Below are 20,260 nucleotides of genomic sequence, written 5' to 3' on the forward strand. Positions count from 1 at the left end.
ACAATGATAACTTAATAATAATCATATTTTTTTTTTTCTCATCTAGAATTTTAGTTCAAACTGTTGTAATTGCACAAGTGACTGGATACTTGTTCTATTATATATAGTATATAGAAAAAATGGTGACAAAGGCTTTCAATATATAAAGAAACGGACATCATCTATCTTTAGCTGCATATTTATCGTGGAATACACATTTTTAGAATCTAAATTATTTGGTTTTCTGTAAACCAGTTTTCTCATAGGAGAAGCAGCTCTGGATGCTCCTCTCCATTAAGGTATTGAGCATACACAATACCACTCTTTTTATGTGTGATAAGAAGAGCTGATTTGATTAGTCAACACTGCTAATGTATTCTGGGTAATCATGCCAGTTTCTAAATATGCTTCACCTTAGCCATGGGCCGCTGGCCACAAAAATAGCAACACTGACCACTGACTGCCTTTTTGTGCAATGTGCCACTGATTCATGAGAATAGGGCTCAAAGTAGTCCATTAGCACCTTCATGTTGACTGATATATCCCTAATATAGTCACCAATTGTGGACTATATCCACTGCAGAAAGCCATACCAAATATGTTTATCACTTCCGGTTCTTTTCTTGACCCAGCTTGTACAGTAGTTCATGCAGTACATGCAGTTTCTGCATTGATTGTACTGAACAACAAAGTTTAAATTTTCAGTTCAGCTGAGTTTTTCCGTATATAAACACTGTTAAATTGACAAACTATGACCCTATAAGGCCCTTTCCTGTCACAATGAAAAAGAACAGACCCCCGCTTAGAATGAAAAGATAGACAGATAGACAAACAATTTAGCCTGCCCACAAGTAGGACAGAATCTAAATGTATGTCTGCGCATCAGATTTTTGTAAACAAATAATATCTTGCCTTTAATTTCTGCAGTTATTCTCCTGTCTCTGCTTTATCTTTCTATTTCCCGCCTGTCTTACCCTGTCTCAGTGCATTTTTGGTACTGTTGGATAAAGTGAAAATTATTCAAGAAAAACAAATCAATAATGTCTATCATTAACATCTTTGCTGTGTTTAGGTATACACCTCATTGTCATTCCAAACTTTCCTGCCACAACAGGTCCAGACTCACATGCTTGTCTTAATGGAAATGGGAGGGAACCTAATGGTAACTATACAGAGTACTTCTTCACAGAACCGACACACTGTAGAAATCTCTTCAGAAAACTTGGTCTCAACATGGAATCCAAACATGGTATAATAATGTAATGTTATCATTATAGCTACAATAATAAATAAATATAAAAGACACATGTATAACAAGGGTTTTTATTTTCACTAAATTAAAAATGTTAATATGCAGTTTTTCTGAGGGCATTAACCCCAAGTTGCATTCAGCCTCCCACAAAAAGCACTACGTGCTACTGGGAAGTCTAGGTTCTATTTGAAGTTATTTAGGACTAAAGAATCCACCTGTTTTTTTTTTCATAATATCAAGCACAATAATAATCGTTCAATCAACAAGAGTTGAAGACCAGCTTGATGCAGGACAGACAAAACTTCCTGCAACAAAGAAAAAAACTACAGTAAACCAAACTAAAATGACAAATAAAAGAAAATTGTTGTCACATCGCCCTACTGCATTCCTACTTATGAATAACTAAACAACTAAACAACTACAATCATTTAACACAGGCACATTCAAAAGATAACATTTACGAGGAAATACTATATAATATTATGAAATATAAAACTTGCTTACAAGAATTAACCATGTCTACTTAACTTTTCAAGTGAACTTTACTCAATTTTCTAATTAAACACATGACATTTGAACCCAACAACATGCATTAGCTACTCTAATTACATTCCAATTCTGCATCTTCGGGGAGAGCATTTATGTCCCAACTTTGATTCATTTAAATACAAAAACAACTATCCACTGCACTAACAAACCGCAGCTAACAAAAACAAATATGCACATGAGCACTCCTACAAGTTAAGGATAGACTTGTCTTTGTGGTTGACTTTATCAAGTCCAAAAGTCAGTCTGAATAAGCGGTTGAACGTGGAGAAGACATGGGGGGAGATCTGAGATATGACAAGTATAACAAAAACTAAAGTTTGTGATTTATCTTTTTTGTTTCCTATAAACCTTTGTGGGAATGATACTTAACATTAGCTCAACTGCTAAGTAATTTTCCCACATCTACCGAACAATAAGTTTTATGATTGCTTATGCTAGGTCTGCAGTATGATGTAACCAATCAAAGACAGAAAGAAAGACAATAATATATACAGTATCACATATATGCATATGATACAATATAAACGTATATCTCTATCTTAGAACTATCTCTGGCTTTATAACAAAATTTGACAATTGCATCATATCCCCCTCCACCACCAACAAGAGCCTGACTTGAGCATTAGGCAAATGAATAAATTACCATGATAAAGCTCAATGGTATGATGTATGTTCACACATTTGTGTTTTCACGGCTGATTTACTGTAATAAGCGTTTGCATAGAGACAGCAAGAGGCCATGTACTGCATTAGTAAATGTTTGTCCTTGGTATTATTCCCTCTAATGAATAATGAATGGTGATAAAGATTACTGAACAATGTTCTACATGAAATGGCCGGGTTGTACACTGTCCTTCCTTTCTTCTAGTATAGACACGACTTATGTGGAATAAATCTTTGATGATGTGTTGTAAATTCTTCCAACATCTCACTATTATACCAGTGCTACCTTACGGTGCGAGCAGAGATGACAGACTTACCCTCAGGCGCGTCAGCATCACAGATCCTTGTGGTGCCAAATGTACCATTCCCATACGTAGGACCTGATGAGGGCATCTGACGCTGATCAAAAAACATAAGAGACATGTATCTGTTTAGCAAACAAACACTACAAACTACCTAATGCAGTACAAACAGATTTGGGCTTTTGAAGAAGAAACATAACCATAATCTCTGAAACTCAATAATACTAGAATAATACCCAAAAAGTAACAGTCTTTAACTCATAAATTATAGAATGACCTTAATTTTTTTAAGGATGTAATTTATAGTCATTTAAACAATTGCTTTATTCAGAAGATTACTAAAGTAAGTCAAGGGACCGAAGTTTAAGGTATTTAATATCCGCTACTATCTAGGGTACACTGTATATGCTGGGCTGGTATAAATGGCACTGAGAGACAATGTATTCAGATACTGTAGGTGAAAAGACAGCAGCTGATAGGAATAAGCCATGTTTACCCTGTGAGTCATACAGAGCTGGTTTTAAAAAGATTTTTTTTTCTCTCATTTAGAAAAAGGATGTTTCAACAGACCGTCAACCAACAGATCCACGCAGTAATAGTGGCATCGTCTAAAACAGATAGACAGGATCCAAAAGGAACAACGGTCTCAAACTCTCGCTACCAGACCATATAGACCATGCTGCTGCCTACACCCAGCTGGACCAAAGTGACTTGAATCCACTAACTGACCAACATTGCCATTGTTGGAGCCCCATTGTCAGAGCTAGCTCTCATCAGCAGGACAAAAACCCTTGAAATACAGAGAAATGTACAAACACATTTCCTCACCTGCACACGATATTTCTGGCTGCCATACATGACATATTGAGGGGCTAGGCTGTAGATCATGTAGCTGGTGTGAAGGACGATCAAGAGAAGAATCATACAGAGGAAGAGAAGAGCCTGGGGACGAGTTCTCTTTGGTCTTATTTTGTACAGCTGAAGAATAAGAAAATGTTAATGTCCAATTAATAGTTTATTTGTATTTTTATGGTAACATGCAAGTATGGCATTTGCTTACCCTTATCCAGAAGAACCAGATGCCCATGTTGCGAATGCCAGCCATGGATGTGAGTACAAAGTACATGGTAATGACTGTGATCAAGATATAATCCAGTGGAAAAACCTGTGATACCAAGGACAGAGGACAGCTACATATCTCACATGTACAAATCCCATATAAAGTCTTTATTGCTTTCAGAGCCAAACATTCAGGCTGGCTGCCTCTCAGGGATTTTTGGAGTTGTTAATGAGCAACTATCATCAATACCACTTGGTCTAGCCGAATTTATTCAGAACAAACCTAAGGTGGTCACTGTGCAGTGCACTCAGACATTGTCAAGATTGTTAAACAGTAACAGCTGTATTTAGTAAAAAAGTTATTTACAGACGCAGTCTAACCGTAAAAGCACAGTGCATGTAACATATAAATATTTATAAATTATGTTCTGTAAGCTGAAACATTCTGATTTAACCTCAAACCTGATCCCTGTATAATATCCCATCCGTGGTATGGTCCACTGAATTCCTTAAATACCAAGGTCATACTTTGCAACACTGGCCTTAGACATTTAATCAATGCCACTATCTATAAAGCAATTCTTTAATGGTCTGAGCTGTCAGTCATTTTTTCCCTAAAATCAGCTGTAGAATACTAATTTTTTACAGAGGATAGTCTGCTCAGTGTTCAGACCTGCGTTAGCAATGACCTGGAGGAAAGAAGTAATGGTAGTGATTTCATTTTCTGTCAATCTGGACAGTTCATATTCAAAATAATTAAAATAAGGCTTTGGTCATTTAACAACACTGCATATATCTATGTTTCCCACATCTACAAGGTTGCACAAAAAACAAAATAAAATGCTTAAAAATGTTAGTAGGTGATCTTTCGACAAACTGTAGTTTATAACTCTGGATAATATTACATTTCAATTAAAAGGTAGTAACTTACACATAAAGGTTCTAATATTAGCTGCATTTTTCCATTCTGAATTGTTTCAAAAACAAAGAAACCGGATTTGATCATTTCAATGGTACTAACACCAGAGAGGAAAGAAAAGGAAATAAATACAGATGATTCATTTACCAGCATCCATGAGTTTCCAAATTCCACAAAGGTTTTCTTTGGATCATTTTTTTGGATTGCAAAATTCTGAGAACGTTCTATGTTGCAAAACATTAGCTTGATCATTTAATAACATGTTGCCATTTATTTATCATTTGTAATATTGTATTATATGTGAATGGCAATTGGATATGTGCATAATGCAGATACCGTACATAACATACACTGATCAGCCACAACATTAAAATCACCTGCTTAATATTGTGTAGGTCCCCCTTGTGCCGCCAAAACAGCTCTAACCCGTCAAGCATTGACTACACAAGACCTCTGAAGGTGTCCTATGGTATCAGCCACCAAGATTTTAGCATCAGATCCTTAAAGTCCTGTAGGATGCGAAGGGGGGCCTCCATGATTCGGACCTGTTTTTCTTCAGCAAATCCCACAGATGCTTTATCGCATTTAGATCTGGGGAATTCGGAGGCCAAGTCAACACCCTGAACTCTTTGTCATGTTCCTCAAACCATTCCTGAACAATTTTTGCAGTGTGTTCAGGCGGTTTATCCTGCTGAAAAAGGTCACTGCCGTCAGGGAATACAGTTGCCATGAAGGGATGGACTTTGTCTGCAACAATGTTTAGGTAAGTGGTACTTGTCAAAAAGTAACATCAACATGAATGCCAGGACCCAAGGTTTCCCAGCAGAACATTATCCCAGAGCCTTTCGTTGCGACCGCCGGCTTGCCTTCCTCATATATTGCATTCTAATGACATCTCTTTCCCAGGCAAAATACGCTCACACAACCAGCCTTCCACATGATATAGAGGAAAACATGATTCATCAGACTAGGCCTCCTTCCTCCATTGCTCCATGGTCCAGTTCTGATGCTCACATGCCCATCTTAGGCACTTTTGGTGTTGGACAGGGGGCGGCATGGGCCACACAGCCCCATACACAGCAAGCTGCGATGCACTGTGTATTTTGACAGCTTTCTATCATAGCCGGTTCTCAGCAAATTGTGCTACAGTAGCTCTTCTGTGGGATTTGAACACATGGACCAGCCTTTGCTCCCCATGCACATCAATGAGGCTTAGGCAAACATGACCCTGTCGCCAGTTCACTAACCACTGCATTACCGGGAACACCCCCCAAGACCTGCCATTTTGGAGATGCTCTGACCCGGTTGTTTAGCCATCACGATTTTGCCCTTGTGAAAGTCACTCAGATCCTTACGCTTGCCCATTTTTCCTGCTTCTCACACATAAAGTTCAAGAACTGACCATTCACTTGCTGCTTAATAAGTTCTACCTGTTGACAGGTGCCATTGTAACGAAATATTCAGTTTTATCAACGTCACCTGTCAGTGGTTTTACAGTTGTAGCTGATCGGTGTACAGAATAATTACGGCTGATGAACTGTTTATTTTATATGTTATTTACATTCATCTTTTATATACAGTACTACACTTTTACACCTTTAATTTCCTGTATTTTCAAATGTGGTTCACAGAGAAATGTATATGATGGAACTTGACTGAGTGCACATAATAGGCACCTCCTGAAGAGTGTACATTGGTTTTAGATTAATTTAAAATGTTTTACAAAACCAATCATACAGTAGATCCTCCAAAAAACCATCACTTAGGTTTAAAAACCACCATTTAATATGCTATGCTACAGAGAGCCTGGTGGGTGTTCAGCAAGGCAAATGATAATGGTTGATATTTACAAAAGTAGCTGGCTGGGTTTTCCTTATTTTGCCCTTTTTTTGAAGTTCTCACTTTTACCCATTTCAGAGATTATCAGGTTTTGTCAATTGACTGAATAATAGCTTTTGCATCACTTTACCGATCAGCAGCTGGGTTATAAAAAACAGTTGTGCCTGCTATACAATGCATATTTTTGCACATTTGTGTGTCACAAAAGTGTTCATTTCTGTTTAAATTTTCAGAAGTCATTATTTGTAGAGTGTAGAAACTAGCTTTTATCCTCGCCATTTCACCTCTATTGTGCTCCCACTTACAGTTGTGCTAGCTGTGCTTGTCATCTTGGATTTGTTCTCAGCCCTGATCCCTTGGATCATCAAATTATTCCAGTGTTACTGAAAAATGCACTTATGAGTATGGATTCATGGAGGTATAATTCCCCTTTTAGCAAATTTGTTATCTCGTGGCATTTGGTAAAATATAAGTGGTGCCTGTAAGGCTGTATTCAAAGGCAACAAACCACTAATTGACATTTAAGACAATATGAGTCATTTAATGTATGTATCTGTTTTTTTAGTTGAGATTTAGTTATTTCAAAGTTCACCGGCAGTATACTGAAGCAGATTCACTTCAACTTTTAAACGGTACTACACGTGCATTTAAGAATAGCCAAGAATAAAACTTTTAAATTACACTACATTGAGGTTAATGATAATGGAAACAAGAAAATATGGCTTTAAACATATCTTAATTGAGGATAATCATCTTACGGATACTCACGGGTTGTAAGGCTAATAGAAGTTCATTCAGAGGATTGGTTAAGTTGGTGCCAAAGATTATGAACCCAGAGCTCATGCCAGCAGAGTGGAGAGCTTTATCCAAACTGAAAAAACATAGAAAAAACTATTGTATATATTTCCAGATTCACACTGTCCATTTTATGCCAGACTGCCTGCCTTAAGTGACAAAAATTTGTAAGCTGTATTGTGTTATGGTGTTACAGGACATATCATGACTTACTTTGAAATGAACAGGGCAACAGTGAACAGCAGTGCAACCAGGATAAAGAAAACACCCAACAGTATCTAAAAAAAACAAAAACAAATTAAAAACATTATAATAACAGTCATAGTAGTGACATGTACCCACATTCAGGATATGCACTAGTAGTAAACCCCATGAATGAAACTTAATAAAGGTAAAGACATGTTTTCAAAGGCATCAACTGGCTCATCAAATATAACCCTTCTGTCATGTCTTTTGTCAAATAGAGACCATATGGCTTGGCAAGCCACAGTATGGCCCTTTCGCCCAAGGTGACAGGGGATAAGCAATGGCACAGCCCACAGAGAGTAGGGAGGTTGCAACCAGAGAGGAAGTAGGTGGGTGGCAGCCAAAAAGGCAATAAACCCTATCAACCACTTGCCTCCAAGGGGGCCTTTATACCCAACATAGCTCGTATCAGCCATAGCCAAGAAAAAAGCAGGTGAACACATATAGCAAAACAAAGTACAATTAAAAAATATTGTGATCCAGTGATGTATAGCACAAGGTCTTTAAAAAAAAAAAAAAAAAAATTAAATGCCCATAACCATCAGTTACTAAGCTGATCACACAACTGGCCATGTATCAGGATAAAATAATGATCAGATGAAACGGAATATTAAAAAAAGGGTACATAAAAGCTTACTCCTTTTCTCACTTCCCGCTAGGACCACTGACATATCCTTATCAATGCCTAGGTGTAAATCATTATGAGAATATAAAGTAATGTACATTGCAAAAAACAATCATTCAACCAAATGAGATGTGACAAAACATCCCTTGATGGAATTTCTCAATGACTGTGGAAAAGCATCAACTACAATCAAGAAACTGATGATCATCAAACTATTTATCATTATCGTTTTTATTTATTTTATAAAAATACATTAATTCAAATCTACTGATTAAATTGCCCTTATCTTCTACTCCAACCAAACAAAAGTCAAAAGAGGAGATGGCCTAACTTTGTTATGTCTGTTATGTGAACACACTTTGGCTATCAAAAAGTGAAATACTAAAGAGGAAGCTATGATATATGGACAAAAAAGCTTTTCAATCATGAAAAAGTAGGTTCTATTTTCATATCATAAATGAAAAGGTGGAATAGTTAAAGAGAACAGCATTGAATTATACATGACTTATCTAAACAGCTTGGCTTGGCTTGTGCTTTTTTACTTTTGTTTTATGATCCAGTCAAAACACAGTAAATATTTTCTGAGGTCCAAGCACTTTTTAGTTGTACATGTTCCACATGTTCAGTAAGTCATTTTCACCCACCACCAGAGTTGATATAAAAAAAGACAGCATGTGTTTGAGAAACAGTGGTGTAACTGCTCTGGAGAAATCACAATCATTTGGCTTATCACTCTACACCAGTCCCTGAGAATACAGTAAATAAATCTCCCAACTCATTACTGTTTAAATTTAAGTCTGGGCACTGTCATTAGCAGTAACCCCCTTGGTTAAAGACAAACTGTTACAGACACTGGTTTAAAATATTTGTGCATGCCTGCAGTGCAGTAAAATACTGGAAAAATGAAGAGCAGTGGTTTAGTAGTTGGGAAAATTATGTTAGGACTGGTCCTGTCCTTAACAGAAAAAATGCGATTAAAACTGTAGGACCTATTTTAACTGTGGATCGCCATTGGTATGTTGTGTACTAACAGAAAATAAGGGCATATCAATCACATATACCATTATGTTAACAAAAGTCCAATGTACATCCAATGTACATAGGATCATGTCAAGTAAAATATGAATCGGAGGGTGTGGGGTATTGCTCTCGGCCCTGCTCCCTAGGAACATTAAATTATTCTGAAGTTACTGAAGAATGCAAAATGCATGTGTGAGTACGATTCATGCACGTATAATTTCCCTTTTTACAAATTTGCTATCTCGTGATATTTTGGTAAAATATAAGCAGTGCCTATAAGGCTGTAGTAACAAACCACTAATTGACATTTAAGGCAATATGACTCATTTAATGTAAGTATCTGTTTTAGTAGTTGAGATTTATTTATTTCAAAGTTCACCTCCAGTATACTGAAGTAGATGCACTTCAACTTTTAAACATTATTATATGTGCATTTAAGAATAGACAAGAATAAAGTGTTCAAATCACACTTCATTTAGGTTAATGATGAAGGAAACAAGAAAAAATATGGCTCTAAGCATATCTTAATTAAGGATAATCATCTTTTCAACATGAGAGATGACAGGATACTCATGCATGCTATTACAGTCCTGGTTGAAATTTTTGGCATCCCTGAATTTTAAGTACAGAATTTAGAATATCTTCAGAAATAAATGCAAATTAACCAATTTAGTGTAGTGAAATAAAAAATACAGATATAAAACCAATGCTTGACACAATTATTGGCACCTTTTTCATTAATTTACATTAGTTCCTCAGACATAAAAAAAAAAACAAATTATACTCACCAGTGCTTAATTTTCAGTTTTCGTATAACCTGAATTATCCAATGAATGATGGTTTTACTGCCTAAACAGGGGCTGATTATTTCCATTTTCTTTTTCACAATGGTGAATACAAGAGAGTTGTCTGAGAGCATCAGAAATGCTATTATCAAAAAAACCCATATCAATTCCAAAGGCTATAAGGCAATCGCCAAAGATCTTGAAATCCCTGTTTCAACATGCAATGTTATCAAGAAGTTTCACAGTCATAAAACTGTTAAGACACTTCAGGACGTAGTGCTAAGAAGAAACTCAGTGAGAAAAGTCTGCAAAGATTTACGCGGATTGTGGAAAAAACTACAAGCAAGACATCTAAAGAGCTTCAGGCTGATCTAGAGCAGTCTGGAGTGGTGGTTCAGCCTGTACTATACGACAAAATGGACTCCTCCAAACTTAAAAGAGCTTGAATGCATAGCAATGTAGGAGTGACGGAAACTACCAGCCGACGGGTGCAAGAAGCTTCTAGATAGCTACAAGAAACATTTAGAGTCTGTCATTGTTGCCAAAGAGATCTGCAACAAAATATTAGTGAAGGCTAACAATAATTGTGTCTGGGGTACATTTTGTGTTTGTATTATTTCACTATTATGCAAGATTTGTTTTATTTTCTTTTGTTCTTAAACCTTGGAAATTTATTGGTTATAAAAAATTGGCTCATATGCATTTATTTCTGAAGATATTCTAAATTCTGTGCTTAAATTTCAGGGGTGTCATTAATTTCAACCAGGATTGTATGTTCACATAAGCGCTTAATGTACCTAGATGTAGATGAGGATTAGGTCAAGTAAAATATGAGGAGGAGGGTGTGGAGATTATTACAGTGAATCATTACAGTACCATTCTGGCCACTCCCATTACTCTTCTCATATCTGTTCAACAGCTAAAGCAGAAAATGTATGAGGAAAAAACAAATGTCGCTGTCTGTCAGGTTTAAAGAGGTACGTTGCAAAAATATGATACCAGAAATATGTTGCTAAAGGCTAATCCTGTGTCTATTTAAGTTCAATTTACAAATTAGAGACAGCCTTGTTACCATGCAAAAGGGTTACTAAATCTGTAGGGCAATAAAATCTGTCCAATTTAAGAGAATAATGACAGCCAAATTGATAGCCATATTGATCATGACAGTCATTATTTTTTGTAAATCAAAAATGCAATGCTGTTTATGCCAAAGTGACTACAAAGATACCAATGATCACAGCTGCTATACCATGGTAACCTAGTGGTTTGGGATAAGGATGCCGTAAAATGTTAGGATTGGTGGGAATAGGCAGCCTTGAGGGATTCTGGTTGTGATGGAAATGTACATGTCCAACAAGTACCTAGGATGTACTTTTTCTACAGTCATTATGGTTTAAACTACACAAACTACCATAGAAAACTGTGCAAAATGTCAATTTATAACTGGTATGTGCAAAAGCATTTAATTTTGTAAGGTTTTTTTGTACTGTTGCTGGTTGTATAAGATTTAGTCGAGGTACCCACTATGGATCATGGATGCATAATTGCGCTGCACTTTGGAAAATCTCTCCTAAATGTTCATCAGCACATCATATCCGAGTGTTGATACCAAGGAGCCAACATGCCAAAAAGCAGTAATGTTTCCCAAACCCCTTTGGCAAATTTGAATATGGGAACAATGATAATAAAATTCCATATATGAGGTCCAGGTATTTGTTGCCCAACCTGAAAAAGTAAAATCACAGAGGAGTTTGTGGTTGCTTTGGTTTATCCTTGGGGAACCATGAGATCCTGCGTGAGAAATGTGAGACTCCCTAAGAGACATTAGTGTAAATTAGGTGAAGAGACTACCCATGGGAATCATGTAAATATACAGTTGTGTAAAGTAGAACTAAAAGTAAATCTAGAGCAGTCCAGATCAGAACTTGAGCACAAAGAAACTGTTTGGGAGGAAGGTGCTTAAGCTGGTAAAAATGAACAAAGGCATGATACTTGGCCAAACAAGAATTTTCAAATTACCAAACTATTACCAGAAGAAACATAAAATTAAGCGTGGTATATTTTGCAGCCTCGATCTAACTCTGCTCAAAAATCAATTAAAACAATAGTGTCAGTTTAAAGGCCAGAACACACAATGCCAAATAATGGTATTTGTAAGATCACATCCAATATACAAGCATTGAAAGGATTACTAAATCTGTAGGGCAATAAAATCAGTACGCACTACATGTCGCATGAACACACTACATGACCAGTATGCACTAAAGTGCATACTGGACATATTATTTACTTCTGTGCATGGGAGCCAATTCCATAATGCAGACTCACCTTGAAAGGTCTGAGAGCACTGCCCACTTTAGTGCAGCAGTTCCTCTCTGCAATTTCCAGGTGTCTCCCCCTGCGCCGGAGGACCTGCAGTTTGCCCTCCAGCTCCTGCAGGTTGTGTCTGTCCCTTGAGGAAAGGGGACGTCCATCTTTACACTGGAAAGAAGACCAACAAACTTCAATGAAATTAATAAATACACACATGTATTTATCTACCAGTAAATAATCAGCACTATTACATGCTATGCAATAAAGGTTGCTATTTGTCTACCTTCAGTCTCTGACAATAAACTTATTGACAAGTATAAGTAAACATGTATAGCACTGCTATTCAACATTCAAAGCAAACTCTTTTGTGTGTCCTATTTTGCACTTTAGTTATTCCACTTAGTTCCTTTATAGCAACTGTGTATGTAATCTTTGAAAACCAAGTATAGCTGTATTAGTAAATACATCTATGCAGGGGAGAGAGGAGAGATGATGATTCCACTGGTCTTTCGTGTTCAACTTCACATTGCCACTGGCAACTAACAGCAACTAATAGATGTCTTCACTTGTGTTTCTCTGTTTGCACTGCCTGCATTTGAGAGGTTAGCTGATAACGACAATGCTAACCATTCATAATTGCACGCAAAGACAGAGCGGCTTGGCAAAAAGATAAGGAGGAGGGACTGATCAGCTGGAGGCTATGCATGTATACCTTTCAATGAATGCATGATTATACACTCACTGCTGATTGTACTGAAGCACAAAAAAGAAAACAGCAAGTGCTCCAGCATTTTTATTGATATAATTGTTGTTAATGATCTGTGTCTTTTCACTTCTAGGTTTTATTCCATTAAGTTATTCCATGACTTCTAGATAATTTGCACTGTGTATTTATGTCATATCATCCCAGTGTTTCGTGTGATTTGGTGAGACCAACCTTGGATTTCAGCTTTTCTATCTGATGCTCAACATCATCAATGTCCTCTGTGTTCTCCAGGCGTTCATACACCACACTCCGTGTGCCTTTTATCAGATTCAAAGGCAGGACAGACATACCATAAGCCTGAAAGACAGTGCAGAACTACGATTATAATCACACATGTGGGATGGTGGGATGGCACATATGGCACGTGCATCCACCCACACATACCCACCTCTGCCTGATGACAAAACCATCACAATGTGGAACCCGACAACAGTCAAATGAGGGTAAGCAGACACACATACAGCAAATCATATAGTTTCTGTCATCCCAGGCTATGTCATTTTTGGTAGAGGAAAAAAGATTAAAATGGTGGAATCTATAATTGTGCTGAGGTTTTTTGGTGAATTTGCTGCAACCATTTTGTGTGGATATCACTGCACTATATCATCTTGATGCAATTTACAGCTTAACAGTGCCCCCATGTGACAGCACTACCCTCTATCCAGGATTTGATGAAATTTTTATAAGTAGAATTTTAGGGAGAAAAATCTGGGTTACAGTGAGAGGCATCAAGGTGCCATCAATGTTGAATGATGTGGATTTTAAATGAATACACATCAACTTTTCTTTTCTGTTAGAAGTACATACAACATATAAATAATAAACAATTATAGACAGCCATACAGAAAGGCATACTCACATACATATAGTGACAGCAAAGAGAGACAGAGATGGGATATGTGCAAAAAATTTAAAAATTAAAAGGCACTTTCAACTATCAATGGGCTTCAGTCTCCTGAAGAGACATTGATTGAAGGAAATAGACCAATCAATACAAATGAAAATAACAGCAACAGGCCAATGCTTTCTTCCCTTCCAACAAGCCATCTCACTTTTACCAGCTTGGAGGAGGGCCATTTTATGGGTTCATAATAAAACAAAGGGATCCTCTGTGCAATACTTTCAGCCCCATCAAAAGATGTTGCCCTCTTTCTTCTATTTTTCAAGTGGGGAAACGTGAGCCTATATTTTTCTAAAACAACTATTACTAGTTCCTGAGTGTTAGGTAGCATTAAGACACTCACATGGGATACTAAGTCAGGCTAGACTATTATTAGTCTCTGCCGTGGATCTCTGCTATCGGCAAATGTCGCCTCCTGCAATGAATCATGGAGCTCTTAAGGCTGGAGCATGTCCCGAATATCAAACACGCTCATAAAAGGAAAACCTGCCCCAGATCCCAAGAGAAACATTTCCCTTCCCCTCAAATGTGCAACTACAGGGGGGAAAAAAAACCCAAAAAACACAGGTGTCCCCCTCTGCTGGAGTGTATATTTTTAGTTCACACATAACTATGCATTCTCATTAAACATATTTTAAACCCAACTGCGGTCAATAATAACCCGAAATAGCTTGGAGTAGAGTGGATGGGAGTTTTTGTGTGTGTGTGTGTGTGTGTGTGTGTGTGTGTGTGTGTGTGTGTGTGTGTGCGCGTGCGCGTGCGACTGGCTGAAATCATTCAGAGATAGTCATGTGACTGCTGAGTGGGGAAGAGGGTGAACTAGTTGGACACAGGTCTCCTACACAAGCCTCATCTTTGTTGCTCTTTCTACTTGTGATGGTGGAGTCCAGAGGGAGGAGGAAGAGGAGGTCCCCCCAACATTCTCAATACCTTTTGATAAAGAGGCCATTCCAGCATAACATACCTTATTAAAACAACTTGAAATAACCAAGCTAATGCATTTAAACATACAAAAATTTAACACATACTTATTCCCATTTAGCTCCACAAGCATGATGCAAGTCTTGACAGTGTGTCTTTGTCTGTCTGTACTAGAAATGCGAGGATGATTAGAGGTCATAAGGGTCTTGAAATCAGGGTTTCTCCAACTTCTGTATAAGGCAATGATTTTTTTTTCCATTCCATACTTTCTGCAGATCCAGATTAAGAAGTCTCTAGTAGAGTTGTGACGACTGACAATCATCTCCACCAACTGACACTGGAAGAGATGATCGCCAATGCTGTGCTTGCCAATTTTAAAGGCAGTTTTTAGGCATTGGAATAAAATGTTTTAATTGTTTAAAAAATTCAGATCAGTCTGCTAGGGTATTTCACTATTAATTTCCTAAATATGTATTCAGAACTAAAATGTAACAGAAAATAGCCTAAGCTCTGCACCCTCCAGCGCATTTTCTGTATGTTGGTATATCTGCACATTTGAGAGGAGGTCCCCCAAGCAGCTTATGCCACCACTTTGCTCTGTCTGGTCGTTTCTTTTACACGGGCAGTCACATTTTAAGAGACAGAAGAATAACTAGGCGGAAAAACAGAATGAATGTGATAATCATGAGCATGAGCCACACTTCTTGATTTTGTTTAGTTTATTTAATCAGTAGTGACAAGTGCACTATAGGATCTCAGCCATCTCAGTATGGCGATAGCACTGGAAACCAACCCTCTCCTCCATGGTCAAGATCATTAAATCTTTTGGAAATGAGACACACTGTTCCATGAGAACTACCCAGTGTACTATGGGTTCATTCGGTTATAGTCGCGCAGAGATTGGAACTTCACTCCAACATACTAACAGCATGTTTAAGACGAAGTATGAGGTACTGGATAAAAACAATACAAAAGGAGCAGGCAAAATTTGAAGAGTGTTTGGGATCGTTAAGTAAAGGGGCTAGGTGCATGACTGCTTGCTTGTTAAAATCTTCCTGTTGCTAGACCTAGCACACTGTTCTCATGGTCCCAAGCTGAAATGAGAACCTCTTTCACAGCAGTCAACCATGATTGTCAATGTCCACACAGAGGCAAGCTACTGCTATTTGTTCTGTCCTTAGTCATCGGGTGGTTTTTATACATGTTTGGCTGGGTTTTTCAAATTGGTTGGTTCCTCTTTTTTTCTTTTTTTTTGCTTTTAATGTACCATTTTAGTTTTTTTTAAGGTTCTTTCATGATTAGTATTAATGTTATTATGGAAGTTTCACACAGTATTTCTTATTCTACCAATGCTTGACTATGATTGATCATTTAATTTTGTCAAACCAAACAATAATCGTCTTATTTGTGTTTTTAACGTGTCTTTTAGTTTCTTTTTTGGGGGGTCTTTTGTTATTAGTATAAGTATTACTCTGGACAATTCTTATATGTGTATGTTCATTCTACCAATACATGACTATGGTTAATCATTTAAATTGTCAAAAATGTCCAGATGGTTTACATTAAAGATTCCTACCTAAATGAGGATAATTTAAAATTAAAAACCAACTGGGTTGATCAGGTATTTTTTCTCCTTTACATCCAGGAGTAGAAGGAGTGCTGCTGCTTCAATGTTTCACAAAACAGTTAGAATCATATATCGCTTAAAGTGATACACCATATGTTTCTCCCAGTTTGTTGTGAAAGACTGCTAATGTTATAACTCATGGCTTTACAATGTAATTTTCTAAAAATTTTAAGAAAAGGGCACAACAAGAAAATCTTGCATATTAAATAAGCTACAGAGAGAGTTTGTTACCAACTCTTTAAATAATCTGTCACTCTAAATAAATACCAGTTGGGTATTTTACAGACGACTGAGAGATATATTCTCTTTATCAAAGGTCAGAAGTATGAATTTATCAATAAGCCAAGCAAATATTTGTATAATTTGGGGAAAAAAAAACACATTCACAGCCTGTCCCAGTCATTGTAGATTAATTGTGTATTATAGTACAGACATTATCATCTCAAACATCTTTGTACAATGTGATTTTTTTTAAAAAACATTCTTATCACTTGTTAATTTTCCTCATGCATTGCAGGAAGAGAAAGACAAGTTCAACAAACTTACTACGCAAGAACATATTACAGTGAAGTCAATGACCAGCTATGTGATAAGGTTATTGGACATGACTCCTAACTTTTATAAATCTTTTCAAGGCCTAATACCCGACCCCCGATTCAACTGCTGTCTGCCTCTTTTGAATCTGGTTTTCTTTTTGATACCATGATGGTTTCTAAAACATCCTTCATACTGAAACAGGGCAGACCAGCAGATGTTTGCTTGATGTAGACTGAAAACTTATAGATAAGTTTTTGGCTAGAAGGTTAGAACATATTCTACTATATGTCATCTCTGTAGTCAAATTCTCCCTTTTCACGGCAGATATTTTGACTTTTGAAGCAGGAAAAGCACAGGTGTAAATAATGACCTTAACAATGGCTCCATTCCTTCAAGTCTCCCAGTAAGACTGATCATCCAAAATACCAGATACCTGGAATTGGCTCACCTACATGGAATGCAGCCATCATTAATGTTATTAAATCTGTCTGTGATTTTATTTTTTTTAATGCAGGCCTGCTATATTATTGCTATATTACTAAAGGAGAAAATTTGAAATTAAATGTATGAGCATCCAACCCAATTTTTTACTCCAGCATCCTTCCAGCAGTTGGTCAGCTAAGCTCAGCTTCATCTGTGTTTTGATTTGTCTAAGGGCTGCTATACAGTTTCAAGGCAATAGCTTATAGCATAGTTGATTTAGTAACAAAAATAGGGAATGTTCTTAAATAAAAAAGAAAGCTTTCAATGAAAAGCACTTTCCACACTTTGTTGACCCTTTGGCACATTACGTTTAAAATGATTTTTGCTTGAGGTTCTGTGTGAATGAAAGATTTAAAAAGTTCCTTTGAATGGTAAGCAATTTTGCCCAATTTTCTGGAAAAAAATCCAACTGGCAGTCCGGTTTTGAAAAAGCCTGTCATGGTTGACTGAAGGGCTTCGCAGGCTGCCTCCAGCCTTTAGAGCATTTTTTGGGTTTCTAAAGACATTGTACAAGGTTTACTCTTCTTTAATTGCAGTAATTGCAGTTAGCCTTCTGCAAATTTGAAGGGTTATGACAATCAGTGGTGTCATAATCATGCAATTTCTCATACTCGTGTTTGATTAACTAGCATTACTGCCTTGCGGTTGTAAACCTCCACCAACCAGTCAAGCTGCAGTTTACATCCATGTCTGTCCAGACTCATATATGTAGTGAAGAATTTGAAGGAATATAATAAAAGGTATTAAGTGTATTTTTTGGTGAAATCGAAGTTATTACTATATTGACATGTATGATTCCAGTGAATAATTAAATTTTGTTGTTCTTGTTCTGCTGTATGTCTACTGTACAAGTGTGTAAGTTAATTGAGAGAAAAAAAAAAAGTCAAGTTCCTTGTACTTGTTCACATGCTTGGCCAATAAAGCTGAATCTTAAAGAACACAAAGTTATAGCCATGACAGTGGACAATGCTTCAAATATGGATGTTGCTGCAAAGAAGCTACAAATTCTAAAATGTGGATGCTTCACACATGACTTGAACCTGGTAGCACAGAATATTTATACCGCAATTTCAGGGTGGGCACCCGAGATTAGTGTCACCAATCCAGTATCTGACCAAATGTGAAATATGGTCACAGTCTCCCCTTCTGTTTCTGAGTTATGGTATTGAATAATGGCCAGAAAAGTATTTTTGCAGAACATTATGATGCCATCGCTGTGTGCGGCGCAGAGGTTTAAAAACAAAACGCTTCAAAAAAGGATCCATAAGGTTCATTCTTTGCAGCCTTATGAAACTGTGTTTATGAATCTTTAATGAACATAATTTTGAACTCTAAAGTAAGTACTAGTGACATCCCTCTGATTCACTCTGTTCAATCTCAGGGCCTGTGATTAGATCAACAGACATTAATCTTCTCAACCTTAGTTCAGCATCAGCGTCTTATGGCTGGCAATTTAAGAGGAAGAGAAAGGTAGGTCCACAGGAGACAGAGCCATGAGAGTAACAAGTCAATACGCTAGCCAAGCTTTTAAATTAAGCCAAAGGACTTCACATGATGCATGAGCTTTGAGATCGGCTTGACTGGTCTCATGTCATCACTGCTGGGCACAATCAAACAGTGGGAATTAATATAGAGGGAATATGCATGTGCAAACATTCCAGGTAATGTGGAGGATATCTATTATAGATTTGCATTCTTGAATAAAATCCTCACCATTAAAAAAGTGGCTGTTAAGTATAAAGTGACTTCTATATCAAATTCAATGCAAAGTTAGTTACCTGTTTGAAATCAACTTGGTGAAGTCTTCTTAAAGGTACAATCACAAAAGGGTAAGCCCAACACCTCCAAAATTCAAGACACAGGACCAGAACCTGCTATCTCTATCAAACTGACACTGAAACGTGTTGCAAAACAAACTATAATACCACATAATAACCGAAATATCTTTACTGAGTAAATAGGCATATATTTTCAACCATGATCCAATGATATATACACAAAGTTAGATTTTCTATGTACTTTAGTTCTGTTCCATCACTTATTTATTTCTTAGTTAACAGAGAAAAGACAAAGATTTAAATAGTTTAAATAGTGCACTTGTCACTATTTAAATAGTTTATTTAATATAATTGAATTTAAAGTATAATCTCATCTACAGGTGAGCTATATTTGATATACTGTAGTTACAGGACTGTAACTGTACTAGAAGACCTTAATAGATAACATCCACAACTTAATTGAAACATTTTACAGTTAAACTGTTTAAAGCATTGGTATAGTTTAGCAGAAAGCTGGACAGAGGGTGACTCTGTTTTATATACTAAAATGCACTCGGCTGCATTGTTATATCGTGTTTACATCACAGAGTTGTGTGCATTAAGGGTTGATGGCTAGTTCTGCACAAAGAGTAGTGATTCACGGAGTCATGCAAAACATTTCTGCTGCTTATGAAATCCGTCACTTAGATTCGATTACGTTAAGCAGGGTTAATAGTAACACATAATAAAGAATGATAAATCACACAGCTCTTTGCAAATATAGGTAGGCTGCCACCAGGAAGAGTTTTGCCACATACAGACAGAAGAGAGAGGAGAGAGCAAAAAAGGTTAAATGAAGGGACAAAAAAGTGAGATTAAAAAAGCGTCTGTATTTTTGTCTGTCAGACTAAAAGAGGGAGGT

The 20,260-nt window shown here is 36.9% G+C and overlaps 1 protein-coding gene across 2 annotated transcripts in view; it reads right to left on the minus strand.

Moving 5' to 3' along the window:
• The window catches only part of lmbrd1 (LMBR1 domain containing 1), a 58,666-nt gene that overhangs the window by 10,422 nt on the left and 27,984 nt on the right, over positions 1-20,260 (minus strand). The window contains exons 8-15 of one of the 2 annotated variants that reach the window (XM_040139025.1): positions 13,284-13,409; positions 12,362-12,514; positions 7,571-7,635; positions 7,331-7,433; positions 3,806-3,910; positions 3,574-3,723; positions 2,761-2,842; positions 1,393-1,536 (exon numbers count right to left, since the gene is read on the minus strand). In XM_040139025.1, coding sequence (XP_039994959.1) covers positions 1,487-1,536; positions 2,761-2,842; positions 3,574-3,723; positions 3,806-3,910; positions 7,331-7,433; positions 7,571-7,635; positions 12,362-12,514; positions 13,284-13,409 — 834 coding nt within the window. In that variant the 3' untranslated portion in view covers positions 1,393-1,486. Of the gene's footprint in view, positions 1-1,392; positions 1,537-2,760; positions 2,843-3,573; positions 3,724-3,805; positions 3,911-7,330; positions 7,434-7,570; positions 7,636-12,361; positions 12,515-13,283; positions 13,410-20,260 lie in introns of those variants that run through there. The other variant, XM_040139024.1, reaches the window with a different exon arrangement.

The sequence above is a fragment of the Xiphias gladius genome, chromosome 11 (genome assembly GCF_016859285.1).
Source record: "Xiphias gladius isolate SHS-SW01 ecotype Sanya breed wild chromosome 11, ASM1685928v1, whole genome shotgun sequence".
NCBI lineage: Eukaryota > Metazoa > Chordata > Actinopteri > Istiophoriformes > Xiphiidae > Xiphias > Xiphias gladius.